The sequence below is a fragment of the Motacilla alba genome, chromosome 27 (genome assembly GCF_015832195.1).
Source record: "Motacilla alba alba isolate MOTALB_02 chromosome 27, Motacilla_alba_V1.0_pri, whole genome shotgun sequence".
NCBI classification, from domain to species: domain Eukaryota; kingdom Metazoa; phylum Chordata; class Aves; order Passeriformes; family Motacillidae; genus Motacilla; species Motacilla alba.
In genome coordinates, this window is record NC_052042.1 from 3,117,947 (window position 1) to 3,145,043 (window position 27,097).

The following is a 27,097-nucleotide window of genomic DNA, read 5'->3' on the forward strand; positions in this document are numbered from 1 at the left end:
ACGCGGCCGCACCCCACCGGCGGCGGCCAATGGGCGCGCGGCGGGCGCTCAGGCAACGCGCACGTGGCCGCGGCGGCGGCCAATGGGCGGCGGCGGCGGCCGTAGCCCGATGGGCCGGGGAGGCCGCGCTCCGCGAACAAAAGGCGGCGGCGGCGGCGCGAGCGGGGCCGGAGCGGCAGCGGAGCGCGGCGGCAGCGGCCGAGCGGGGCCCAGGTGAGTGCGGGGCGGCTGCAGCGCCCGGCGCGTGGCGGGGCCCCTCTGCCGCCGGCGCCCACGCGTCTGAGGAGGCGGGAGCCGCGCCGGTTGTGGCCGGCCCGCGGCGCCCGTAGCTGGCGGTGGGGCGGGCGAGCCCCGGGGGCGGCCCGCAGCCTGCGGGAGCGCCGCGGGCTCGCTCGAGCGGCGGGCGGGCCGGTGCGGTCCGCGTGGAGCCCCTCGCTCCGCCGGCGGGGCCGCCCCTGCCCTTGCGGCGGCTCCTGGCCGCGGTGCCGCTGCCGCGCTCGGGTGGCGGTGGCCGGGGCGGCTCCGGGGCACGGGCGGTGTGCGGCGGTGACAGCGCAGAGATTACCGCGGCGCTGGGAAAGGGTCCGGCTTTATGCGTTTTTTTCCCCCCTGGTCCAATGGAGCCTTGGCCAAGGCGCTTCCCTGCCCTGCCCTGAGGGAATCCCGTGGCCATCCCGAGGAGCAGCCCCGCGCCGGGATCGCGCCGTTCCCGGGGTCGCGCCGGTGTGCCCGGCCCGTGCGGCGCTCCCTGCCCGGGCCGGCCGGCTGTGTTCCAGCTGTCCTGTTTGCTGCTTGCAAACACCTTCTGTTTGCCTTGCTGCTTTCGAAACTCTCATCCTGCTCTGCAGACTCTCCCTTCTCTCTGTGGAGCAGTTTGTTGGCTGTGCTGTTTGTGGTGTCTGTGCTCCTTCTCATCCTTCGCTGGGTTTGGAGCTCTGAGTATCAGCTCTGCGCTCCAGTGCTGCTGCCCGAACCCCGCTGGGTGTCCTGCATGTCAGACTCTGCAGGTATCAGGGCTCTTCCCACGCTTCCAGCGCTGCCCAAAGTGGTTCCCAAGCAAGGACAGCCACAGCTGGAAGTCCTGCCCAGCCATGGTGGCCAGGGAGCCCTTAACTTCTGTACATTCTGCAAGTGATTTAGGGAATAAGCTTGTTAAAGAGCCCCGAGGCTGCAGAAGAAGGTGATCTTTATTGACAGGATTCCCAAGTTTCCCCCTTGTGGCACTGGCTGCCTACCAGGTCTCCGTTAGCCGCACGTTGCCAGCCCGTGGTCCCTGCTCCTCCCTGGCTGCCGTGTTTCTCTCAGGGACTGTGTGTGTGTGCAGGGAGCCTCCCCCAGAGCTGGGCATGCAGCACCTGTTTGCATCACCCCACACAGCATTTCCCAACCGCAGCTGGGGGACCATGACCTCACGCTGGCTGCAGCTCTGAGCCCTCGCCGTCCTCTGATGAAACACACGGGTCTGCCAGGTGGGAGCTGATGTAACTTTTCATGCTGCCATGGGCTGAAAATACTGGCTTGGCTTGAACTGTGTTAATAAATTACCCAGAATGGAGGGGAGGGGCTGCTTTATGGTGCGGGTTTGTTGACACAGGTCTTGGGAGAGTGGGCGTCAAGCCTTCACTGGAGAGGGAGTCCTTTCCTCCTGCTCTGAGGTGTTGCTCTGCTACAGCTGGAGCACAGTACCCATCCACAGCTCAGAGAACTCTGTGTGAGCGCCACATTCTGTGTGAACACAGACTGGTGAAGCTGAGTTACACCTCTTCTTCTTCTTCTTAAAAGAAAAACAAACGAAATCAATGTCTGTAATGCTTTTTCTCCCCTCGCAGAGCAGCCCGTGTCACACTGAGCAGTGCCACATCACTGATCTCCTGGGAGTCAGGGAGACTCCTGCCGAGTTCTGTGTCAGGAATGCCTCCCTGATTCTCCATCTCTGTTTCCTTTGGATTTTTTGGGTGCACCCTTTACTGGTTGCTGATATATTGGGGCAGATGTATCAGTTGTGTCACAGCAAACACAACATCCAGCTCGAGGACTCTTGCCTGCCTTGCCTGTCCCACTGATTTTTCTCTGTCTATACACTCAGGAAACTTTCCCCAAGCATCAGCTTATTTGTGTATATTTCACAGGTGTTGTTTTGAGGGAATAAATGCTGCTGAGCTGCTGAAAATATGATCTAATCCATGTCTCCTACTTGCTAGCAAAGGCTGGAATTCAGCTCTTTTTGAATCAGTGGGTACGGGTGGTGAGGGGAAGTTCTCCGAGGCGTTGCAGGGAAGCTGTTGGTGTTGGAGCCTCACTAAATGGACACAAATCATTCATGGAAATCTGTGGTGCTTGTCCTGCTGACATGAATCTGCCCTTGTGTGTGGTGGTTGCAGTGTCTGGGGTTTGAAGTGCTGAGAAAATTGCAGCTGAGTCTTGGCTAGGGAATGCTGAACAGAGCAGTGGAAGAGAACGTTGTTATCCCACAGCTTGTGTTTTGGGCAGAGAAAAGGATATTTTCCCTGAGTTTACCTTCAGAGGTGCAGCCTCTGCTCTCCCCAGCACTGCAGGTGCTAAATGTGACTGAAAATAAGATTAATTCTGCCCGGTGAGAGTTTGAACCTGTCTCATTCCTGGGGAGATTCAGTTCCTCTGTAGTGACAGGAGTCTGTGCCCCTGCTTGCTGTTAGCAGAACAGGTGCAGTGAGTTAATGGAGCTGCTCGGATGGGCCTGCAGGAGCACACGCAGGAATCAGGAATTGCTGATGCCCCATGGATTATTTTCCTGCTGATCTCTGAGCTTAACAGTTCAGCAGACTGGAGCAATCGCTTTGTGCTCTCTGTCCCACGAGAAAGGCAGGGTTAGAACAGTGGAAAAACTGAGTGAGGGGCATGATTAAAGACTTGCTAATGTTTAGGAAATGTGAAACTCGGGCAGATAAGGTCGGAACAGCCTCATTCCTGCTGTTCTGTTGCCATGACACAAGGATGTTATTTTTCATCTACTGCTATTGTAAGAATTCTGTAGTTTCCTTTCTTTACCCCAGTAGTGTTACTGCAAAAATGAGGTGATGAAGTGTGAGGGAGAGCAGGGGAGCAGCAGAATGGAGCTACATAAAAAAGACCAGAAATGGTTCTAGGAGGGGAACAGCTCAGGTTTAAGGAATCCCGTGCATGTCACTTGTTCCCACTGAGGCTTTTTTACAGGACTATTCTCAGTAAGACCTGAGGGACACATTGGCTCCAGTGTCCTGCAGTTACAGGGCATTCATTGGCATAACCAGCATCAACCTGAGTGATTTAATTTGTAATTGTGGACTGAAGTTCTGCAGTGCTGTTCGGAGGCTCCGTGACACCCTGGAGAAATGACAAATGCTTAGGTTTCTTAAAGAAATATGTTTGCCATTTCCTTTTACCCATCTGCTTCTGCTGCAGTGAGGTGTGACAGTTTCTCTGGGACAGGGTCACAGATTGTGGAGTTGATGGATTTCAAATGGGTTTGAAGCAGGAATATTGCAGCTCCCTCTCAGGCAGAACAAATGGTGGCTGCAGGTATTGTGGGAGCAGGTTTGCTCTCAGAAATAGCTCTGCTTAAGGTACAAATTCCAGTGGAAAGTTTCGGGCTCTGCAGTACAGATGAGGTGTGTGTGCAGCTGTGAGGCTGGGCAGTGCTGTGGTGCCTGTGGGAACGTGTCTGTGTGTGCCTGCAGCATCAGGCTGGGGCTTGGCTTGGGGTTTGGTGTCCTCTGGCTGCTCACAAGAGCTCCTTTCTTGTCAGGCCACCTTGGGGCAAATAAACTAACAGGGGCTGTTTCAGTAGGCAGCTGGGGCAAGTGTTTCTAGTGGCAGGAGTGGGGGTTGAGTCTGATGAAAGATGGGTGCTGCAGAAACATTGCCCGATCCTGTTTTGAAATGAGATTAAATTGGAAGCTGTGCTGCAATCCTGTTCAGGTTTTACATCAGAGCTCTTTGAAAGTGGGCCTGCTGTTCTTTGTCTTTTGCCTTTGCTGTAGCTTTGCCTTTGTGATTTTTAACCCTGCGATTGCATTTGGAAAGATGGCAGTGGCAAAGTTGGCTGCTGGTCCTTAAGCACAGTTCTCAGCTTTCAGTAACAGCACTTAGTCTGACCTGTGTGGTTTTGGAAGCTCAGGGAATGCAGCCTGCCTCCTACTATGGAGTAGGAGTTGGGATGGACCCACGTCCTTCTGTGCTCTAGGGAGAAAAGTTCTTTATTTCTAATTATGGCCAGTTAATCGCTGCCTGTTCTGTGTTTGCTCGTAGGATGAGTAGCCCAGCTGATTATCATGGTTATTACCCAGAGGGCAGCACAAGAAATAACTGGAATTTGTTAACTGTTCCCTCTGTGGGTCTGCAGTGGGGTTTTGTGAGGGCAGGCAGTCTTACTGAGCAGTTCTAGTACTTGGCTGTCCAGGTGCTCAAATGGAATCTGGATTCCTCTTTCTTGTGTTGGTGTCCCTCTGCTTTGCAGCTCTCCCAGAATCCATCCCAAGGGTGCTTTTGCTTCCTGCCACACTGACAGTGCTTGGGGAGCACTGACTTGACCCCAGTCACTCAAAATGCAGGAGGAGCTGCTGCTTGAGCCTCCCTGTCAGCAGTGTGACCCCTCAGACATACCAAACCTGCTGGCTGATCACAGCACTCGGTTCTGGTGGGTGACACACGCAGACAGGGTCACTGGGATGAAGTATTCTTTTAAATAAGTGTTTGTGGCAGCTGAAAATAAATGGATCTTTGACACCGTAGCAAAAAGAAAAGTTACGCTCTTGAGGGCAGAAATCATTTGCTTACATCAGTTTGGAATATGCTCGAAAAGAGAAGAAAACCATCCATAGGAAAGGGACAGAATTAGGATTTTTTCTTAAAAAAACAAACTATTTAACCTTAATCTTTGTCTTGAGCATCTTATTCTCTCAGATGTAAAGCTCTTTCCAAGAAACCTGGTTCTGAAACAAGAAAAAGCAGTGATGTAAACCAATTCTAGTTTTGGTAATCCTGGCAGTGTTTTCTTTTCCCTTTAGAAAAGGGATGGGGATTGCTGACATGCCCACAGTCAGGCTTGCCTGGGAATATGGGATGCCTTAGAGGAATGAGTAGGAGGGAGGGGATCCTTCCCTAGAAATGCACCAGGAAAAGGGGTAGGTGGGTTATACCAGGGGCAATCCTGGGGTGCTGCAACACTGGGGAGAGCTGGGCACTGCCCTGGATGTGAGGGGATGCTCCAAGCTGTGGCTTTGGGAAAGGCTTGGTGGTGGCTGGGACAGGCTGCAGGGATTCTGCCTTTCCCTGCAGACAGGGCTGGATGAAACCTGTGCATGGCAGGGGAACAGGTTAGAAGTTTTAAGCAAAGTGAGTGGTTCTTGCTTATCAGGGGAATTTTATCATCTTACGTGTAATTGGTTTGCTTTGGGTTTGTGTTGAGCTGAGTGATGCTGAGTTCTTGGCCAGAACAGGACTCTGTTCCTGATGGATTTTTGGTTTTTTTTTCCCCATCCAGACTAGGTAGCCATGTCAGCCAAAGCCATCTCTGAGCAGACAGGGAAGGAGTTCTTGTACAAGTACATCTGCACGTCCTCTGCCATCCAGAACCGCTTCAAGTATGCCCGGGTCACGCCAGCCACGGACTGGGCACGGCTCACCCAGGACCACCCCTGGCTCCTGAGCGAGGTAAGGGCAGGGACAGGAGCATCTGCCTTCCTGCAGCACCTGAGAGCTGCTCCAGACCCTTCCTGGAGGACCAGGTGAAATATGATTTTCTTCAAGTTAGGTCTCATAAGCTCTTGGAGGTCTGTTTCACACCCAAGATAGCTCAGCTGCCTTAGAAGGCATAAAATCAGCAGGATGGCTTCTGTGGGAGTGTTGGAAACAAAAAAGGTTTAATAAAAGGCAAAATAACAAACTCTTTACAGAGAAAAACCGATCTAGGTGCAAGAGGCCCTCCTGCCCTTAGTAAATAAAACACCTCACAAAAGCCATTGGTTTCTTTGTTCTCTTCTTTTTCTAGTAAATTGCCCAAGCAGGACTTTTTGGCTCCTGTCCAATTGGCTATCCTTAAGTTTAAAGTGAAGTCCCCCAAGTCCTATAAAATGCTGTTTCACCTCGTTGAAGAGAGAAACTTCTGGGCTCATTTCCTTTTTATGGGGACAAGGGATGGTTTTGTCACTCTGTCAACAAAGAGCACATTCCTATAACCAGTCAGTCCCAACCCCGATGAAGAAACAAATCTTGCCTCAAGGCTCAGTGTCACCTCATGGGGGGCTGATTGCTCCTGTCAGACTGTGAAAAACAGGAGCAGAGATAGCTGTGAAGCAGTTGCTCATAACTGCACAGAAAGTAAAGGATGTTGATTCAGACAGAGATGTCACAGCCTTGCTCTCTGAAATGAGGGAGTGCTCTCTCCATGTCTGGCTTTAATGTCAAGTTAGGACACTGCTTTTCTTGAATCCAAGAAAAATGTCAGGGAAAACTTCCTTTTTTTTTAAATTTTTCACTGCAAAATCATTTATCTCTATCTCATATCCTCACAATTTCTGTAGAGAAAACATACCCAGAGCTCTCTTTTTTATTAGCTGTCCAAGCTGGCTCCTTTCCAGTGGTTAATTCTATTAAGTCATTGGCTGGAGAACACGAATGTCTCATAGTCCTTGACTGACTGACTGATAGAAGCCCTGCACTAATTAGATGTTCCATGCTCAAGTGCCTGAGTGAAGTGCAGCAGGAGATCAGCAGTGCTTCTGAAAGCTTTGCAGGAAGCCAGAAGGGAGCAAGGTTGCTCTTGGGCCTTTAAGGCTGGAAGGGGCTTCAGGTCCAACAGCAAGACCATGCTCAGTGTCCTTTACTGCAGCACAGTGTGTTCTGACTCTTGAGTTGCTGAAGTTCCAGGACATATCAGTGGTACAGGAGAATGGCACCCAGTTCTAGTTTGGTTCTTTAAAAGGATATTTGCAAGCTGGAGATGTGTGTAACCCAGGAGCAGCTATCCATGGGTATCTTATAAAGAGCCACAGTCAGCTGGCTGAGATGTGCATGACCCTGGCCCTAGCCAGTGTCATAAACAAAGTGTAGTGACAGCAACTGTCTGTGTCTGTCGTGACTTGTATTGTGGTTTTCATCAAAAAAAGGACAAGCTGTCACCTCATTCCTTATAATGTGTGCTTACAGCTGAGTAGAAACAAGGTGGCTTTTCTCAAAGTACAGCATAAGAAAACCCAAACTTGCAGGCATATTGTGCCAGGAGCTTGATTTGCCAAGATTAAAAGAATTTTGCAAGGAGGAGTGCTGTGCAGAACTGATTTAAGTTTTTACTTCACTATTTGTAGAGAACCACTCAAGCTGAGAAAATCACTTTCTAATGCTTCTTCCTTTAACTCTCTTGCCCACCCTCTGTAGCGTTTAGTGGTGAAGCCAGACCAGCTCATTAAGAGACGTGGGAAGCTTGGACTGGTTGGGATTAACCTCACTCTGGAGCAGGTGAAGGCTTGGCTCAAGCAGCGCCTGGGCCAGGAAACCACGGTGAGTGCTTCACTTCTGTTCCCAGGACAGGAAAAAAGCTCTAAAATCCCTGCTCCTCTCCTGCAGCCAGCTCCTGTGTTTTGGCTGATGATTGAGTGTTACTTCATGTCGCTGTCATATTTTCTGAACAATCCCTTCACCAGGATTTCTTCTCCTGGGAAGCTGAGAAGCCTCAGGGAAAAATGAAAACAATAATTATCTGATTGCTTCTCCTGTATTTTGCTGCTTGGGAATGTGGTTTGGCCATTGTTTACCAACTGGTGCATGTTTGATTGGTTTAATGTAAATTTACTTAATGACCAATCACCATCAGCTTTGTTGGACTCTGAGGAGCCACGAGTTTTTCATGATCATTCTTGTTAAGCCTTCTGTCTGTATCCTTTCTCTTTCTTTAGTATAGTTTAGTATAGCATTCTTTAATATAATATAATATAAAATAATAAATTAGCCTTCTAAAAACATGGAGTCAGATTCATCAGTTCCTCCCTCGTCCTGGGAACCCTGCAAACTCAACTTCAGGCCCTTATTTTAACTCAGTGCTGCTGTGTAATGTTTATTTTCCTGGGAAGGCCAGTGCAGTGCTAATGATAATGAAGTGCCTGCCATCCCTGCTGCTGTGTGTTGGGAGCTGATGGAGTTGTGCTGCCTGAAGCAATTTCTGCCTTTGGCCCTGCTGGGATTGATTTGGCTCCGGCTCTGAGCCGGTGCAGCAGGAATTGGGAAACAGCAGGAGCAGCCCTGTGAGTGCTCCCTGTTGGGAAAACCACGGGTGTGGGAGTGACTCCTTTAGCACAACACAACAGCCGTATCAAAAGCAAGGTCTGGGCCACAGACTTGGGACAACGGGTGTCCTCAGGAGCAGGGAGTGTCCCCCAGTGTCTCTTCAGCCTGGAAACGTGGGTTTGGGTAACAGCAAAGTGCCTGCACAGAACAGTTCCTGCACCCATAGGAAGAGGCTAAAGGATTCTCTTGTCTTCTGTGCCCCCTGATACCATTTCAGGGTCAGCACTGCTCTGAGGCCTCTGCTCCTGCCACTAGCTCAAGAATTCCTCACTTCTGAATTTCCCACTACCCTAAGAGCCTCTCAAGTGCTTGTGCTGAGCAGGGCCCAGTGACAGTGCTGTCTCTGGGACAGGAGAGGAGAGCAGCTGTCCTGGTGTAATTCTGATACCCCTCTGTCCTGTTAGGAATGGGAAAGGTGACCATCTCCTGTAACCAGATATCCCGGGGTGGCAGTGCTGAATGCTGTGCTGGACAGGGAGGAATTCTCCAGGTTCCCCAGCAGGCACAGTGGAGAGGGAGCAATTTTAGAGCAGTGCTGATTAATTCTCAAAGCTTTCCTTTTGCTGTCACAAATGTGCTGGCCAAGTGGTTATGGGTGTTTATCTTGTTTTCTGTCCCCAGATCGGTAATGCCAAGGGAATCCTAAAGAACTTTCTGATTGAGCCCTTCGTGCCTCACAAGCAGGTTAGTACACCATCAAAGCAGGCTTTTAAAGCTCCTTGGGCTTGCATGCTTAGCTGGATTGGTACAGTGGAGAAAGCAGAACTTTGGGGGTGTGCTGTTGAGCTGACAGTGTTGCTGCACACCCTGGGCAAAAACATCTTCTGTATTTCCATACTGAAATTTTAAGTAGAAAACAAATTCATACACCTTTGTATTCCTTATAATTTTTAATCAGTTTGCCAATGCAGTGAAAACCCTTAAGAGAGTACATCATAGCAAGGCCACTACAAAACAAATCAAACTGCAATTATAACAAAAGAAGGGTCTGCCAGACACTTCTGCACACAGATCTTTTTGATAATATCACTGTTTCCTTTTCCTGATCTAAATAAAAATGACTGGCAAGTCTTTCTCAGTGTCAGGGCCCCTCAAGCACTGGAAGCTTGATGTTGGGCTCAGCTTCCCCAGTCCCAGCACTGGCACAGAAGCCTCTAGGGTCACTGCTAAATGCTTGTCCCTGCTGTGTGGCACAGGAGGAAGAGTTCTATGTGTGCATCTATGCTGCCCGTGAGGGAGACTATGTGCTCTTCCACCACGAAGGGGGTGTGGATGTGGGGGATGTGGACGCCAAAGCCCAGAAGCTGCTCGTGGCAGTGGATGAGAAGCTCAGCGAGTCGGATGTGAAGAAGCATCTCCTGCAGCATGCACCACCTGACAAGAAGGAGTGAGTAGAGATGCAGTTCTGGGTAGGAGCAGCCGTGCAGCAGCTGCTCTCTTTTATCTCAGTGCCACATCTCTCTATTTTCTTAACCCTGAAGCTCACTCTCTTGCCCTTCTTGCTGGTTTCCAGAATATGCCATGCATCCTGAATCCAAGCTGTCTGACCTTATCTCAGCTGCCTGTAAAACCCTAAAATAAGGCTTCCTAGTGCTGAGCCTTTACTTGGCAGCAGCACTTGTCAGCCTGCTTAGGTCTCAACCTGAGACTGGAGACATGTGCTGAATTCTGATCCTTTGTGCCAGCAGAGAAGTTTCTTTTGTTTAGTGAGCTGGTGATGAGATGTGGCTCTGACTGCTAATTCAGAACTTCTCTCTCCCTTGCTCTGGCTTGATCTCCAGAGTTATTCTCCTGTTCTTCCTTCTGCAGGCTTATCTGTAGATCTCAAGGCTTCTGCATCTCCCTCAATTAGATGCCCATACCTAGTTAACCTAATGAGAGTCACGATTTTTCCAAGCATAACTTAATCCTTGCTGACATTGTGCAGTACTGAGGGGTGAAGGAGCCTGTCACTCCACCAGCTCACTGCAGCCTCCTCCCCATCACAGCTAAGGAAGCTCAGATCTGACAAAGATGGGTATCAGCAGGGAGGCAAAGATGTGCTTCTGTTTTGTAGGGAGATAAATCAGACTGCACAGCTCTGACAGTTGTGAGCAACTGTGTCCTCAGCAGAGTTTGGTGGAGGGTAATTCAGATGAGTCATCAAGGTCTTCCTTCCCTTGAGTCATCCATCACCCAGGCTCCATCCAGAGAAGATGAATGAGAATGAAAGAAAGTGATGCCAAGTAGATTTGCAGATTGCCACTAATACCAATGAACAGAGCAGGCTGTACTTAGATTTGGCTGCTTTCATGAACTTGTGTTAATTTTTTTTCCTTTTTATTTTACAGCATCTTGGCCAGCTTCATCTGTGGCCTGTTCAACCTATATGAAGATCTGTATTTTACGTACCTCGAGATCAATCCATTAGGTAATGAATATTTTCGGAAGCAGAACTTTCTGTTCTGAACTACTGAAATGTGTTCTTGATCCTTCCTTTGCTTCTGTAATCCACAACAGCAGCAGGTGCCATGTGCAGAAGCACAGAAGTGGCAGTGATCTGTCTTTGAGCTGTTCATTCAGTGAATTAAAAATGAGGAAATGAAAAATTCCCTTGTCAAGGCAGAACTGAAGAACGTAAAAATTGCACTGTAGAACAAAATAGCCCCTGAGACAGAGCCTGGACCATGGCCACAGTTTCTGGTTAATTCCTCAGGGAACTTGCTGGGGCTGGTGGATACTGCCCAGTGCCAGGGGAAACAGCAGCCACCCAGCTTTTGCAATGATGCCTGTGTGGTGCCAGCTGTTGGAGTAAATCTGTAATATGTCTCTGTACAACCCAGAGCTAACTGTGATGTTTTGCACTGCAGTGGTGACTAAGGATGGTGTTTACATCCTTGACCTGGCCGCGAAGATCGACGCCACGGCTGACTACATCTGCAAAGTGAAGTGGGGGGATGTGGAGTTCCCCCCTCCTTTTGGCAGGGAAGCTTACCCTGAGGCAAGTGACAGCTGAATTCCTTCACTGTGTCCTGAATTGATCATTGCTTACATGCCCATGTATCACCAAAGGGCTATCAGGGACAGACAGAGGGGATAGAGAGACTCTATGAGAGGATAGAGAGACTCCATCATCAGAAGGCATGAAAAAGCACTTTATTATTAGAAATCCACACTTCTTATAGAAACTGGTGCACCTAAGACCTGATTGGCCTTTAGGAATCTTCTCTCACCTATTGGTCAAGAAGGGACGACTCCTTCTTGTAAACATCTCTGACAAACAGAGATTGAGATAATAATTGTTTTGATTCTTTCTCTGAGCTTTCTCACAGCTTCCCAGGAAAATCCTGGGAGGGAGCTATGTCTCTCTGCTCAGAGGATATGTGATTACCACCTCCATGGCCTTGCTGTTTCCAGTGGTTTTGTGTCTCAAGCCCCTTGGCAGTGCTGTCCATGATAAGCTGTGCATGGGTAGCTCTAGTCCTAGCACTGCTCAGAATCACACTCTGAACTGCAGTTGCTTCCCAGCTCTGTTTGGTCAGTTCTTTAATTCAGAATTGACTTTTTTTTTTTTTTAATGGAGGCTGATATTTAACTTTTGTCAGCTGTGTTCCAGAGCTCTGTGCCTGTGCAGAGCTTCCTTTTGTGGTTCCTGCCCACACTGCTCCTCCCAGCATCACTATTTTTCTCTTGGAGCAGTGGTTACTGGTGTTTCAGTGCCAGTTCTGAGAGCAGAGCAGCAGCTGTGTGCACATGCTGCATCCAAGGATGAATCCAGAGAAAATAATCACCATTTCTGGAACTTATAAGTAAGAAGATGTTAATACACCTATTTTTCCAGAAAGTGAGGACAATTTACAATGAGCACTTTACAATAAAGCTAGCAGTGCCTGTTCCCTCTCCAAATTCCCTGGGTCTGTACTGCTGGATGCACAAGCACTGCTCCAGACAGGTCCCAGCAGCTTCAGAGGCTGTTGGAAGTAGAGCTCTCTCCTTAATTATTCTGTTACTTATTTCAGGAGTCTGTTCTTCTCTCTCCAAAAAGACTTCAGTCCTGACTTTTTCATTTTAATCATTATAATTATGCTTCAGTTGGAAGGTTTTTGTACTGTGGCCAGGAAATCCATTTAGCTGTTCCTTTCCGTGTAGCTTGCTGGATGCCAACACTCAAATCCGTTTGCTCTTAAAAGGATTAGTTCAGTTTTTGTCCCTGAATCATCCCTCTCTGAGTCCCTGGGAAGGTTGTTATGGCAGAGTCTTTGCTGGGAATGTTAATGAACTCTGATGAAGTGCTGCTCAGCAGCTTGGCACGCTGGGCTGCAGGGGCACCACGTTGAGCCAAATTACAGCTCTCAGTGATTATGTTCCTGGCTCCAGCGCAGCCAGAGTGGTCACCGTGGGTGAGATGATTTTTAGATTTCCTCAGGTCTCAGTCTCGGACAAGACTTGACAGTTGTGTTCAGATTTTGTGCCTGTTGTGTGATGGAGGGATGGAGCTGGGCCTCTGTCCAATGCTGAGTTTGTAGCTCTGCTGTCCCTGAGGTGTGATTGCTCCGTGTGTCCAGATGCAGCCAGCACTGTGGAGCCCTTGGGATGGAAAAGGCAGGGGCAGGAGGAAGCTGAGGTTGTGCTGCTCTCTCTGCAGGAAGCCTACATTGCTGACCTGGATGCCAAGAGTGGGGCCAGCCTGAAGCTGACAATCCTGAACCCCAAAGGCAGGATCTGGACCATGGTGGCTGGTGGTGGTGCTTCAGTGGTGTACAGGTAATGGAGATGAGGTTTCCAGAGGGGGAGGATTTCAAGTGCTGGGAGAACATAATTGCTGCAGCTTCTGGAAAGCACACTCTCCTAAAGCCATTTTTCCTGAGCTGTGGCTGTTTGGGTCCTCTTCAGAAGGAAGATGCTGTGCAGATTTTTCACCAGGCTATGGAACATAGGGTCAGCTGTGGAATTAAACTTTGCAAGGGTTAGGGTTAGGTACAGTTTCTTACAGAGATACCGTTCCTTTCTGAGTGACAAAGAAACAAGCTGGCTGGAGGCTGTTGAGGGCAATATGATTGTTGTGGTGGTCACTGAGTTTGCATCTGGGGAGCATGGCAGGATTAATCATGGCTGGCACCAAGATGAGAGCAGCTTTGTTTCCAGCAGACAGCACTGTCCCACTTCCCCAGGGGTTTGGAATACTTTAGGAACTTTATAGTGACTCAAATTGCAACTAATCTCATAAATAACTGCTTTTTTTTATTGTTAGTGACACCATTTGTGACCTGGGGGGTGTGAATGAGCTGGCAAACTACGGGGAGTACTCAGGAGCCCCGAGCGAGCAGCAGACCTACGACTATGCTAAAACCATCCTCTCCCTCATGACCCGAGAGAAGCACCCAGAAGGTAAGGGAGATGCTGCAATTCCAAAGCTGTGAACCTGTCTGGCAGAAAAACCTGGATAAATCTGGGCTGTTGCTGTGCTTGGTCTTCCCTGGCAGAGCTTTCGATGTACTTCTGCCTTCTGAGCAAATCAGGGCTGTATTTCTGTCAGCTCTTGCTTCAAAGAGAGGACTTGTGGTTTTTCATGGGGCCTGAGAGATCCTTATCAGACATTCTTGCTTGGTACAAAGCTCTTATCTTCCAGGCTCTACTGAACTCAACTGCTTTAGGGTTTTTTTTTTTCTACTTAACACAGCTCTGCAACTTTGTTTTACTTTGTCCTTCACTGCTACCTGATCTAGGAGCACTCTGCTCTTGAAATGCTTTACTTATCTGTGTTTCTTCCCTCAGGGAAGATCCTGATTATTGGAGGCAGCATTGCAAACTTCACCAATGTAGCAGCCACCTTTAAAGTAAGTGACCAGTCTCAAACACCAGCAAAGACACAGTGGTCAGCCCCCAGCCCTTCTTCCCAGCTCCACGTTTGGCTGAGGCTCACAGTCCATCTCTTCCAGGAGTTTCTGAGATGATGGGACAGGGTGAATGTCTGGCTGCCTGGGTCACCCCTCCTGTGTTTCTTTTAGGGCATTGTGAGAGCAATTAAGGATTACCAAGGCCCTCTGAAGGAGCATGAGGTGAGGATCTTTGTAAGAAGAGGAGGCCCAAACTATCAGGAAGGGCTACGTGTCATGGGAGAAGTTGGTAAGGACCAAGCTTGTCCTTAAGTTGTATTCTTGCATCTTGTTTCTTCCTCTTGCTTTCTGCTGAGCTTTCTTGTCACCATCGTATTTTCTGAACAATCCCTTTGCCCAGGATTTCTTCTCCTGGGAAGCTGAGAAGCCTCAGGGAAAAATGAAAACAATAATTATCTGACTGCTTCTCCTGTGTTTTGCTGCTTGGGAATGTGGTTTGGAGATTGTTTATCCAGCAGGTCATTGTTTGCTTGGTTTCATGTGAATTGTTTTAACTTAATGGCCAATCGTGCCCAGCTGTATCGAGGCTCTGGAGAGAGTCACAAATTTTTCATTAGCATCTTGTTAAGCCTTCTGTCTGTATCCTTTCTCTGTTCTTTAGCATAGTTTAGTATAGCATTCTTCAATATAATATAAAGTAATAAATGAGCCTTCTAAGAACATGGAGGAAGGGAATGATGAATCTGACTCCTCTGACAGGGCACCCAGAAAATACCACACTTTCTCAAGGTGAAACACTCCACTTTGCTAGAGCTTTCTCCTGAGGATGCTGACTGCTCTTGTGTTCTTCCACAGGGAAGACCACGGGGATCCCCATCCACGTGTTTGGCACGGAGACCCACATGACAGCCATCGTGGGCATGGCCCTGGGCCACCGGCCCATCCCCAACCAGCCGCCCGCCGCCGCCCACACGGCCAACTTCCTGCTGAATGCCAGCGGCAGCCCCTCGGTGAGCCCCTCCCCATGCTGGCAGGGGACAGCCTGAGGAGCCTCCTGGGGCAGCTGCCCTCCAAACGGGCTGGAAAGGCGTTTTGGCCACTAGGGAATTTGTAGGATGGTTTAGGAAAGCAAACATGGCACGGTTTATCAGGAGAGGCCACCCCAATCTCGCTCGTGCACAAAATGTGGCCTCTCGGCTTCCTCCTCGATGCCAGTGGCAGCCCCTCGGTGAGCCCCTCCCCGTGGTGACAGGGGACAGCCTGAGGAGCCTCCTGAGGCAGCTGCCCTCCAAACAGGCTGGAAAGGCATTTTGGGCACAGTGTATTGGCAGGATGCTTTAGGAAAGCAAACATGGCACCGTTTATCAGGAGAGGCCACCCCAATGCCCATCTCACTCATGCACAGAATGTGGCCTCTCCAAGCTGGCAGGGGGACTGTTGAACTTACTGGGTCATTCAGTTTTCTGTTGCTCGACTGAAAACTCACTTTGGTTTTATTTGTAGTAGAGCAGTGTAGCCAAAGCAAGGCCACCTCCTCTGCTGTGCTCCAGGCCATCCCTGGAGCACTGTCCCTCACTGACTTGGCTTCTGAATCTTTCAGACTCCAGCACCGAGCAGAACTGCCTCCTTCTCCGAGTCCAAACCAGATGGCATTGCTCCAGCTAAGAAGGCAAAACCAACAGCACCTCTTGGTAAGTCCAGCCCTGGGAGTGCTGCTGGCAATGCTCTGCTGGTCCCAAAGGCAGGATGGGCATGAGACAAATGCTTTTTTTTCCTGGATGTAAGGGGAAGCAGTTTTGTGGTACCTGCCTGTCTTTGTCTGGAGTGTAGTTAAGTGGTTTAGCAGCTCACTTGTGCCATGAGCTCATACACACAGCAAGTCAGAGTTGCCCTGATCTGGCATGTTCAGGAACAGCACAAGAGGAAACACAGTGAGAGGGCTCCAGTCTGCTTGGTTTTTGACAAGAGCAAACCCAAAAGCCCTGTGGAGAGGAGAGGAGGGCTGCTGCAGCACCTGCCTGGGTGCCTGGCCAGCGGGCTGGCAGCAGTCAGCTCTGTCATTCCATTGCATGAGTGATTCTCTCTTCAACAGATTCAGTCCCAGCCTCGAGACCTGGTTCAGGTAGGACCTGTGTGACCTGCTGAATGTGCCTGGCCTGGCTGGCAGCTGACTTTTTTAGTTCTTAGTTTTGTTGCTGTTTTATCTCTCCAAAAGTTTGCTGTGTTGTCTGGTCCTTTCCTCCTGCCCAGCATTTTTAGCTATCACTGTGTGAACTTCTCATCTGATTTTTCAAGTGCAGATCACATCTGCCTCTGCACAAATATTTCCTGTTTCTGGGGGAGAGAGGGCCAGGTCTCAAACTTCGTTTTTTCTTCCCTTTCCCCACACAACCATCACAGAGAAGAACAGCCTGAGGCACATAGTGAAAAGCTCTGTTCCCTTTGCTTTCCAAAAGGAGGAGTGACCAATAACTGGTATCTTATTTCAAAGGGAAACAAAGTAGTGCAGGGGTGCTGGTTATCAGGTTTGGAAAGTACAGAAAAGTCACAAATTAACTAAATATTGCCTTAACAGTTCAGTAAACCATTAAAGCTTGTGCTCAGTGAAGTTATTTTATAGGGACTTTAAAACTCTACTGGGCTCTGTGCTGTGTGAGAATAAACTGCTGAAGGCAAAGTAGAGCTTCAAGTTACCTCCCTTATCATGAGGAGGGACAGCAGGAGGGGAATTCCTGGATTGTTGCTTGATTGCTCTCAGACGAGCACCATTGCCTCTCTGGGTCTGCATTTTGGTGTTCCTGGGAACACTCATGGTACCCCCTTGTAGGCACCTGCAAGATAAACAGAATTTTCAGTTTCCTCATAACAAGTCATGTTGCAGTGAATCTGAACTGTGAGTGTGTAGGAGAGCAAGGACTGATGTTCTGTTGAAGCCAGAGGAACAGTGTCCTGTTTAATCCCTAATGCTGTCTGCCTTTGATCCAAATCCAGGAAGAACTCAGCAGTAGCCCAAGTTGGCATCAGCAGGTGGATCAGCTCTGAGTTTTTACAAGTTTTAAAATTAATTCTGCCTGGAGTCAGAAGGAGAGACTCACTGTTGTGCTGTGACAAGTGGTGTAAATAGACTTTAAGCCAACAGTCCATCCTCATTGGCTGAACTGTTGCTTTTCCTGTGACTCTGTCCCCTGAAGCCAAGTTTTGGGCCATATATAAATTCTTGGAGCCATGAAATTTGTGTTGGATTCTGATAATTTAAAAAACAAACAGAAAAGAATACCCAAGTATGTTGAGCTCCTTTATTTTCTTTGTTCCCCCATTTCCAGCCCTTTATTTTTTTTAAGTTTTCTATTGTTTTACTACGGTGCCCTGACCAGCCTCCCATGGCTTGCCCAGACTGGGCTACATGCAAATAATCCATGAAATTCAAAGTTCTCTTCAGCTTTGCATAAGAAAACTGGGAGAAATGTGGAAGGCCCCTGAGAGGAGAGGCAGTTTTTACTTCTCTCCTATACCAGCTCCCTCCTGTGATTCACTTGCCCATTTAGTGAACCCCAAAACCTGGCTGTTGTGTTCAGAATCCAAGGAAGGGATTACTAATTCATCTACAATTCCTTAATTTGCACAAAGTGCAGTTCATCTCCTGGGTTCAGTTTGGAGGGGGGGAATACCTCATCCAGGAGCCTTTCAGCAGGCATTTGGCAAAGCTGCAGTTTGTGTCTTGCTCAAGTTTCTGAGAATCTATCTTTGTCCCATTAAATATAAGCACCTTTCATAAGGATATCTGCTCTTTCTTGAGCAGTGGTTTCTGCCTGTCTGGGGAGCAGCAAGTCTCCAACAATGATGTGTGTCCTGAGGCTTCCTGAGTGCTTCTGACCTCAGGCATTTTAGCAGCCCAACCACCATCCAATGACAATCAGGAAAACACTGCTTATTGATTTTAATGAAGGATGTTGATTTACTTCAGATGAGAATCTGCTTCAGTGAATCTAGAGCCACCTGAAAAAGCAAAGATATCAGATCACTTATTAGGTTTCTTTCTGGATTGTTTGTTTTCCCCTCTTTCTGAGCAGGTAAAGCCACAACGCTGTTCAGCCGCCACACCAAGGCCATCGTGTGGGGGATGCAGACCCGGGCTGTCCAAGGCATGCTGGACTTTGATTACATCTGCTCCCGGGACGAGCCCTCGGTGGCTGCCATGGTTTATCCCTTCACGTAAGTAGCCCATGCCTGCGTCACTTTTCCATTTCCCTGCAGCTCTTCCGTGACCTTCCTCCTCTCTGTCTCTGTGGTTCTTTAGTGGGGCTCTGCCCTGGTCTCTGTCCCTGCTGGAACAGCTTTTCCTCTGCTCCCTTCCACCCCCAGGTTGGCTTTGTAGGCTGCTTTCTTCAACCATTGGTTTCGGGCTGTGCTGTTGAAACAGCTTAGTGTTCACCACAGAACTGAAGTTCCACTTTTTAAATGTCCAAATTCTGTTCTTCACTCAGTGAGTAAGGCAGGTGTGGCTACCTGGGCTTTCTTTCCAGCCCCCTGGCTCAGCAAAGGCAGGCTGGGTAAGGCTTCTTCCACTCACCTGCTGTTGGCTGTGTGCTTGTCTAAGACACCTTGATTTGTGCCTGCAGCAGCAGGAATTACCCCTCCAAATATTATCCACAATCATAGCAGCTCTGCTGACAAACCAAAGCAGGTATATAGCCAAACAAAATTTAAAAATATAAAATCTTGTTCCTATTCTTTCCAATAGCAGCAGGGATTTCTTAGCAGGCAGGAAGCCTGAGGATCCTTTGGTGGGATAGAGAGCTCCCTTGTGGTGTTCACCCTCTTTTACCCATCCCTACAGGGATGAGAAGGGCTGTTGGGTGTGCATGAGCTGTTTTCATTGTACCTCCTCCATGTGGGGGGTCTCCCTGTGGGCCAGGGCAAGCAGGGAGAAGGGAAGCAGCAGCTGTTGCTTCCAGTACAGTGAGGTGGGAGCCCGGAGCCAGGCAGGAGCTCTGGTTCATTCCTGTGGTATTTACAGACATCCTGGAGAGCTGATGTTTAATCAGCCTCTGTCCTGCAGAGAATTTCTCCTCTTGACAATTAAGACCTTGCACTGTTATTCTGCAGCTCTGATGGTAATTGCAGCTTTGTAATAACTTCTCAGCAAGTGCAAACCTCGGTGTACTGAGTGCAGGCACACCCATGTCCATATGTGAGTGGCAGCCTCTGGCAGTGCTGCACTTGATTAAGGAGGAAAAAGCAATAGGGATTGAAGCTAAAGGCTACCTGTAATTATCTGATTCCGCTTGACCTTTTGGAGGGAGCCAGGCTGGCAAAACCTGGAATGTTCTGTCACGAATGTACTGGTATGGGAGCACAGCCAGTATCCACACACTCAAATGCCTGCCCAGTCAGACTTCACTGCAGTTCCAGTCAGAGCATCGACTGTAAATGAAATACCAACAGTGAAACCTTCCCGGGTGCCTGTGGATGGACAGAATCCCCCTGTAGCAGGATTGGGAAGCTGACTGGCCCTCCCGTTGCTGTCCTGGCTGTTCACCACAGATACTGGTTTGCTGTTCCCTCAGTCCAGTGTTAGCACCAGCCCAGTGACACAGCTTTGCATGCCTCTCATTCATGACTCTTTCTGTGCCTCATTCTGTCTTCCAGCTTGGAGTAGAGTTAAGGCTCTGGTAACTTCACTGTGGGAGAGCTTATTCATCTTGCTGGATGCCTCTGTCCCCATTAGCCCGTCTCCTTCCATTTGCTGCTCTGTCCTATTCTCTGAAGAACCTTCTGCTGTCATATGGTCCCTCCCCAGACACGCTCACGTGCTCGTGAGTGTCTCAGTCAGTCTCAGGGACTGAGAATATGGGGTTTGTAAACTCCTCTGTCTGCATGCACTGAGTCCCTTTGCCTTTCCAGCAGCCTTCAGGTCAGGGCTTTCCCATCTTCTCTCCCACAGCGGTGACCACAGGCAGAAGTTCTACTGGGGCCACAAAGAAATCCTGATCCCAGTCTACAAGAACATGTCAGATGCCATGAGGAAGCACCCGGAGGTGGATGTTCTCATCAACTTTGCGTCCCTGCGCTCTGCCTATGACAGCACTGTTGAAACCATGAATTACCCTCAGGTGAGTGCAGGATCCAGAAGAAGCCCAAATGAAGAAGGAAGACCCTGTCAGCAGGGCACTGGTGTTTCTTAAACCATGATGGCATTAGCAAATTGTCCTGGTTTTCTGACTCAGCAGATAACCCCCAATTCTAACCCCTTACAGAATGTAAGGAGGGTGCTGGGGGTCCCTGGCAAATCCTAATGCTGGACTTGCAATTTCTTGAAGAGGCTCTTGGTGCTTCTGGGTTAACTACTTCAGACTGACTATAATACAGTGCTGCTCTGATGGGCAAGGGGGAGGAAGTTCCCTGGCCAGAGCATTGAGTCTGTTGGGAAGATCATGGCACCCTGCAGATTCGTGCATTGGGCCCTCCTGGATGAAAGTGCACAGAGTGACCTCCCAGGGGCCTGGCAAGGGGCAGCTCTGTGGGGTACCAATGGTTTTCTTTCTCTCCCCACTGGCAGATCCGCACCATTGCCATTATTGCTGAGGGCATTCCAGAGGCCCTGACACGCAAACTGATCAAGACAGCTGATAAAAAGGGAGTCACCATCATTGGGCCTGCAACTGTAAGTACTGATGGCCCCCTTCTCCTGTCTTTCTTAACCTTCAGATCAGCTTTCTGCAATGGATGAAGTGTATCCTACAATCCACTTTGCCTTTACTCGCAGGAAGTGTGTGCTAGTCTCTCACCTCGAAGTCTTTGCCATCCTCCCTTCTCTACAGAAATGCTGCCTTACACAAATGTTCCTCAGTTTCACGACTTCAAAGGGCTTTACACCTTTCTCTTATTCTCTTATAGGTGGGTGGGATCAAGCCAGGTTGCTTTAAAATAGGCAACACAGGAGGCATGCTGGATAACATCTTGGCATCGAAGCTGTACCGCCCTGGCAGCGTGGCCTACGTGTCCCGCTCTGGAGGGATGTCCAACGAGCTCAACAACATCATCTCCAGGACCACTGACGGGGTCTACGAGGGGGTGGCCATCGGAGGAGACAGGTATTGTCACATTCCTATTTTCTGAAAAATCTCTTTGCTCAGGATTCTTCTCCTGGGCAGCTGAGAAGCCTCAGAAAAATGAAAACAATATTATCTCATTTGCTTCTCCTGTGTTTTGCTGCTTTGGAATGTGGTTGGAGATTGTTTACCCAACATGAATTGTTTTGACTTAATGACCAATCACAGTCAGGCTGTGTCGGGCTCTGAGGAGAGAGTCACGGGTTTTTCACTGTTATCTTTTAGCCTTCTGTCTGTATCCTTTCTCTATTCTTTAGTATAATTTAGTATAGTATTCTTTAATATAATATAATAAAATAATAGATTAGCCTTCTGAGAACAGGGAGTCAGATTCTCGATTCCTCCTCCTGGGGAACCCTGAAAATAGCACAAGGTACGGGTTGGCACCTTCAGCAGGCACTGGTTTTGAAGTTGGTCAGCAGAGGAATTGTTGGTAATTTGGAGAAAAGCAGGTTGGGTGTTAGTTTTTCTTTCAGAAAAGTATATGAAATAAATTTCTACCATTTCTCCTGATTGTACACAGATATCCTGGTTCAACTTTCATGGATCATGTCTTGCGTTATCAGGATACTCCAGGAGTGAAGATGATTGTAGTACTGGGGGAGGTGAGTGAGACCACTTACCTCTGAGAAACACCTGTGTGTGGCTTTTGTTTTGGGAGCATCTGACCTGGTTGCAAGGATGCTAACTAACAGCTTCTACTGTTCTTGAATATTCCAAATTTTATTTCTTGCTGCTTGAATCAAAAGAAATTGAATGTATTCCACAGGCAAGCATAGTCTTCCCTGTTTAAAATAAATAAAAGGAAAAGAAAAATCAGGAGGTTTTGTTCTGACACTTCAGCCATTATTCTGTGAAAAAGGAGAAAAGCTCCCAGCAATGCCTCTGTGTGTGTCTTGGAGCTGGTTTTATCAAAAGTGCAGCTCAGAACCATCTCTCTCTCCCTGCAGATCGGGGGCACAGAAGAGTACAAGATCTGCAGGGGCATTAAAGAAGGCCGAATCACCAAGCCAGTGGTGTGCTGGTGCATTGGTACCTGTGCCACCATGTTCTCCTCAGAGGTATGTGCAAAAATGGGGGCAAATGCATAAAATAGGAAAATATCCACAACAAGAAGAAAAATACAACTTCACTTACTGTACCTAAACCTTCCAGAACTGCAGTAGTAACTTAAATGTGCAAAAGTTCATAAATACAAATTATAAAGATATCTTGTGCTTCTGTAGTTCTGTCACAGGAAATTTCCAGGGGATTCTGCTTATATGTGAAGGGAGCCCAAAGATGTCAGAGAAAGCAGCAAATTCCAGTAGCTGCCTGTTTCTGGAGTGGGCATGGCAAAGATCTGTGTTAAGCAGCTCTGAAGTGGGGCAGTTTAGGGAGGCAGAAAGTGAATGAGCCTAGAGGGATTCCAGTTCAGAGCAGCCCTGTGATTGCCCTGTTGGCTCTGACTGCAGCCAGACCAGGAGTTTTGGTAGCCCAGACGAGACAGATGTGAAGTGAAGATGTGAGCCCAGTCAGGGCTCTGTTCTGTTGCACTCTCTGCAGGTAACAGTCTGTATTCCTTAGTGCTCTCTTTTCCTGTTTGTAGGTGCAGTTTGGCCATGCAGGAGCTTGTGCCAACCAGGCCTCTGAAACTGCTGTAGCAAAGAACAAAGCCTTAAAGGAAGCTGGAGTGTTTGTTCCCCGGAGTTTTGATGAGCTGGGAGAGGTCATTCAGTAAGTCACACTCACAGGGCACCTTCAGCAGTGGATAAAAGCTGTCAGCACACTGATTCTGGCCTGATAGGGAATATATTTCTGCTTAAGGAAAGCAGATTCTACATATTGTGGGGTTTTAAGGTCTAGGTTAGAGCACCTCGCTTGGATCTCTTAGAAGGACCAAAGTTACTGAATGGATTCTCTCCCTAGGTCTGTGTACCAGGATCTTGTGGCCAAAAGAGTGATTGAACCAGCTGAGGAAGTGCCTCCTCCAACTGTGCCAATGGATTACTCCTGGGCAAGGGTGAGCTGTGCTGGTTTAGCTGCTTTTGGGTTTCTTGGAATCACTCAGGGCATTGGCCGTGATTCTGGATGCCACGTTGGGGTTGTACCTTGTGCTTTGTAGAGTCACTTGTGAGCTGTGCTGATTTTGGGCTGTGGAAGCTGCTCTGAGGGCAAACCTGAGGCGCTGCTGTTTGCCTGCTCTGCCTCGTGCTGCCCCTCTCTGCTGGAGGGGGGTGTTTAACGTGCTGTCTTTACCCTGCAATTCCAGGAGCTGGGGCTGATTCGCAAACCTGCTTCCTTCATGACCAGCATCTGTGACGAGCGAGGCCAGGAGCTGATCTATGCTGGGATGCCCATCACCGAGGTCTTCAAAGAGGAGATGGGAATTGGAGGGGTTCTAGGCCTGCTCTGGTTTCAGAGGAGGTGAGGTGGTTTTTCTGAAAGCTTGCGGATTCTTTGGAGTTTTGCTTGTTTGTTAATAGATTTTTAAGCTAAAAGAGTAACTCCAGGATTCCCTTGTGAAGGTAGATTGACTAGAATGCCATCTCTGTATTTCCTCCATGACACTATATGAGCATCTTGGGTTGCATACAGTGTTTTAATCTCAGGATGAAGTTTTCCCTGAGTCTTGTGGTGCATTGAGGAAACCTCTGTATTCTAGGCCTGATTCACACTCTGTGACTACTTGTGTCACCTCAACTCTGGCGAGGCTGGGGACTTGACAAACATTTGCATTTGTGTTGTGTCCCTGACTGATGTGGTGTGTGTGCCCAGGTTACCCAGGTACGCCTGCCAGTTCATTGAGATGTGCCTGATGGTGACAGCAGACCACGGGCCAGCCGTGTCTGGAGCCCACAACACCATTGTCTGTGCCAGGGCTGGCAAAGATCTGGTTTCAAGCCTCACTTCAGGCCTTCTTACAATTGTGAGTACCTGATATTCAGGAGGCATAGCTTTGTTACTCCTTACTCTTCTAGGTTTTATTACTACTAATTTTTGGATTGGCTGCAGAGTCACAGACTGGTGGTGTCTGTCCACTCACACTTTGAATTTCAACTCTTACGGTTTGGTTTTGGTTTCAAATCTGGTCCATTTTTCCAGTAAGTCAGACTAGTTTGTCTCCTTTGAGTCTAGAAATATTTGGTAGCAGGCAAATTGCTGTCAGTGTTGACTCTGGTGCCTGAACTCTGACAAGAATTGCTAAAACAGGCACTGGATTGCATTTTTCCCTTCGTTGTCTCTAGCAGAGATGCACTGACTCGTGTGAGAGATAAGCAAATGCTTTCTCTCAGGTGCCTGCCCAATTCTAATGTCATGAATGCCAGAGAGCAGGAGGGTGGGTGAGGGAGGTAATCTTGGGTTTGTATCTTAATTGTGGAGTCCTTTGATGTAATTGCCTTTGTTCTGCACCCAGGGTGACCGGTTTGGGGGAGCACTTGATGCTGCAGCCAAAATGTTCAGCAAAGCTTTTGACAGTGGGATTATCCCCATGGAATTTGTGAATAAGATGAAGAAAGAAGGGAAGCTGATCATGGGCATTGGACACAGAGTGAAATCAGTAAGAAAACTGCATTAGGATAAACTTGGAGGGATTTTGAGGGATGGGTGGGGGAGAGCAAAAACAAAGGAAAGAAAATCAGCAACTTTCAGAGGCAGCTATTGACCAAATTCTCCCAAAAATTCAAAGAGTATCAGTGAGAGACAACATCACTGACTGGAATGTGCTCTGAACTTGCAGATAAACAACCCTGACATGAGAGTTCAGATTCTCAAGGACTACGTGAAGCAGCACTTCCCAGCCACTCCGCTGCTGGACTACGCGCTTGAAGTAGAAAAAATCACAACTTCCAAGGTGAAGGCGCCAGCTCTGAACTGCTCTGGGCACTGCTTCTCACGGGAGGGAAAGTGGCTGGGCCTTAGCTGTATTCTCAGTGCACTGCTTCATAAATTGTTGCTGGGGATTGTGCCTGGGGTGGAGTTGAAGCCAAGTACAGCTGCAGTTTGGGAAGGCTGAAGGCATTTGGCTACCAGGAAAATGCTGAACGAGCCAAACCATCATCTGTGTGGCCACAGTGGCACTGCTGGGTGCAAATCCCAGGCTCTTGGCACGTGTTCCATGGCAGGGAACCTCTGGGGGCTGACCCAAGGGACCCCTTGTTTTGGGTTGATTTTCCAGCATTCCCATTAGGTGTAGCTCTTGCTCAGGCTGCTGGGCTGGTGTGTCCCCAGCTGCAGGCAGCCCTCAAATCACCAGGGGAAGGTGCCATGTGAACACCGTTTGCACTGTTGACATCTCTATCGGGGTGTGTTTTGTTTCCTGCAGAAACCAAACCTTATCCTGAATGTAGATGGCTTTATTGGAGTGGCCTTTGTTGACGTGCTCAGGAATTGTGGCTCTTTCACACGGTGAGTGAGGGGAAGCTGTTCTTGCATCGTGGTCCCTGTGAAGCTGCACTGCCAGCTCCTGAGGGGCAGAATTCCATGACATGGGAAAGAAACATAGCCTGGCTTGGCTTTTGGGGGCAGAAATCTGCCAGGGGAATTTGTGTGGCTTCTGGCACTAGAGCAGGTAGCAGCCCATCTGAGATTGATCCCTTAAATAGATGATTACCTGATTACCAGGAGCCATTTATTTTCCTTTGTTTTGCAGGGAAGAAGCAGATGAATATATTGATATAGGAGCTCTCAACGGCATCTTTGTACTGGGCAGGAGTATGGGATTCATTGGTGAGTTTGCCACATCCTCCCTGCCCCTTCCCTCCTCGTGGGACTGCCTGCCTCAGGAGCACCAGACAAACCTGAAACCCAGGGGGGATTCAATGCACCCCAGAAATCCAGCTCAGGACTAAGAGGAGGGATGGGGATTTAGTGACATAAGCCACTCTCCTTTCAGGACACTACCTGGACCAGAAGAGATTGAAGCAGGGTCTGTACCGTCACCCCTGGGATGACATATCCTACGTCCTGCCCGAGCACATGACCATGTGAGAAGCTGCTGCTGCCTCGGAGTGCACCAGGACAGAAGCCTGGCCAGGGGACAGCCACAGTGGGACTGTGATGTGTAAAGATGATTATTGGGACAGAGATGTCGAGCTGCCTGGTCAAACTGTGCAAAGCGACTGTTTTATAAGGATAGAAACTTTCTCTAATAAAACCAAAACTTGTGCTATTCCCTCTGTTCCCTGCTGTATTTAATACTGTCTCTCACACTTTTATTTTTTTCTATTCTCATTTTGTTTCCAGAAGTGATTTAGGGTTTGGGGGGTAGAGTTTGGCTCATAGGTATGCCTTACTGAACTCTGGTAACAAGCTGTACCTTTCCCATGAGGGGAACGTGCCTGTCATTCCCAAAGCCATCACTTTGGATTTTTTTTTTTGTTGTCTGTTGTTTTTCAATTTGTTTACTATGTTCTTATCCTTGGTCTGACTGTGCCTGAATCCTGGGACCACTGCTAAAGTATAACCAATGTTACTCAAGCTGGTGTAGTAATTTAAAGTGTAAAGTTGTAACATACTGCTGTGAAAACTGTGAAATCCCTGTATTCCAGTGTCTGTATTTATGCAAACAACCTCTCCTTTTCTCTGACTGCTGCTCTGTGCGCTGTCACTCATGTAATCTGCAGCTGCAAAAAATATCTCAGTAATAATTTCAGTGTCCTCCTTGTCTGTGTACTGTAACCAAACACAAATAAATACACATTACTAATTTATTCATTTTCCATGTGTGACTTCTGTGAGTTGTCCCTAAACAGTGGCTAAGGGGATATAAGTTGTCACTTAACAAAACAACCTTCAAAGCAATTACTCCTCAGGCTCTGTTTCAGGTGATTTAAAAGGGGAGAAATAAAAATCAAACTGCATCCAGACTTCACCTTGCCTGCTTCAGTG

The 27,097-nt window shown here is 48.6% G+C and overlaps 1 protein-coding gene across 1 annotated transcript; it reads left to right on the plus strand.

Moving 5' to 3' along the window:
* Window positions 1–86: 86 nt before the first annotated feature.
* Window positions 87–26,919, plus strand: ACLY (ATP citrate lyase). The gene is made up of 28 exons (XM_038162825.1): window positions 87–213; window positions 5,501–5,670; window positions 7,393–7,515; window positions 8,920–8,982; window positions 9,495–9,685; window positions 10,629–10,708; window positions 11,148–11,278; window positions 12,923–13,041; window positions 13,529–13,665; window positions 14,053–14,114; window positions 14,286–14,403; window positions 14,970–15,124; window positions 15,715–15,805; window positions 18,185–18,326; window positions 20,059–20,227; window positions 20,674–20,778; window positions 21,012–21,208; window positions 21,750–21,831; window positions 22,177–22,287; window positions 22,815–22,942; window positions 23,135–23,228; window positions 23,478–23,632; window positions 23,984–24,134; window positions 24,624–24,767; window positions 24,948–25,061; window positions 25,533–25,615; window positions 25,860–25,936; window positions 26,103–26,919. Exons 2-28 carry the CDS (start codon window positions 5,512–5,514, stop codon window positions 26,195–26,197), a joined length of 3,276 nt encoding a protein of 1,091 aa, XP_038018753.1. The 5' UTR covers window positions 87–213; window positions 5,501–5,511; the 3' UTR covers window positions 26,198–26,919.
* Window positions 26,920–27,097: the final 178 nt, after the last annotated feature.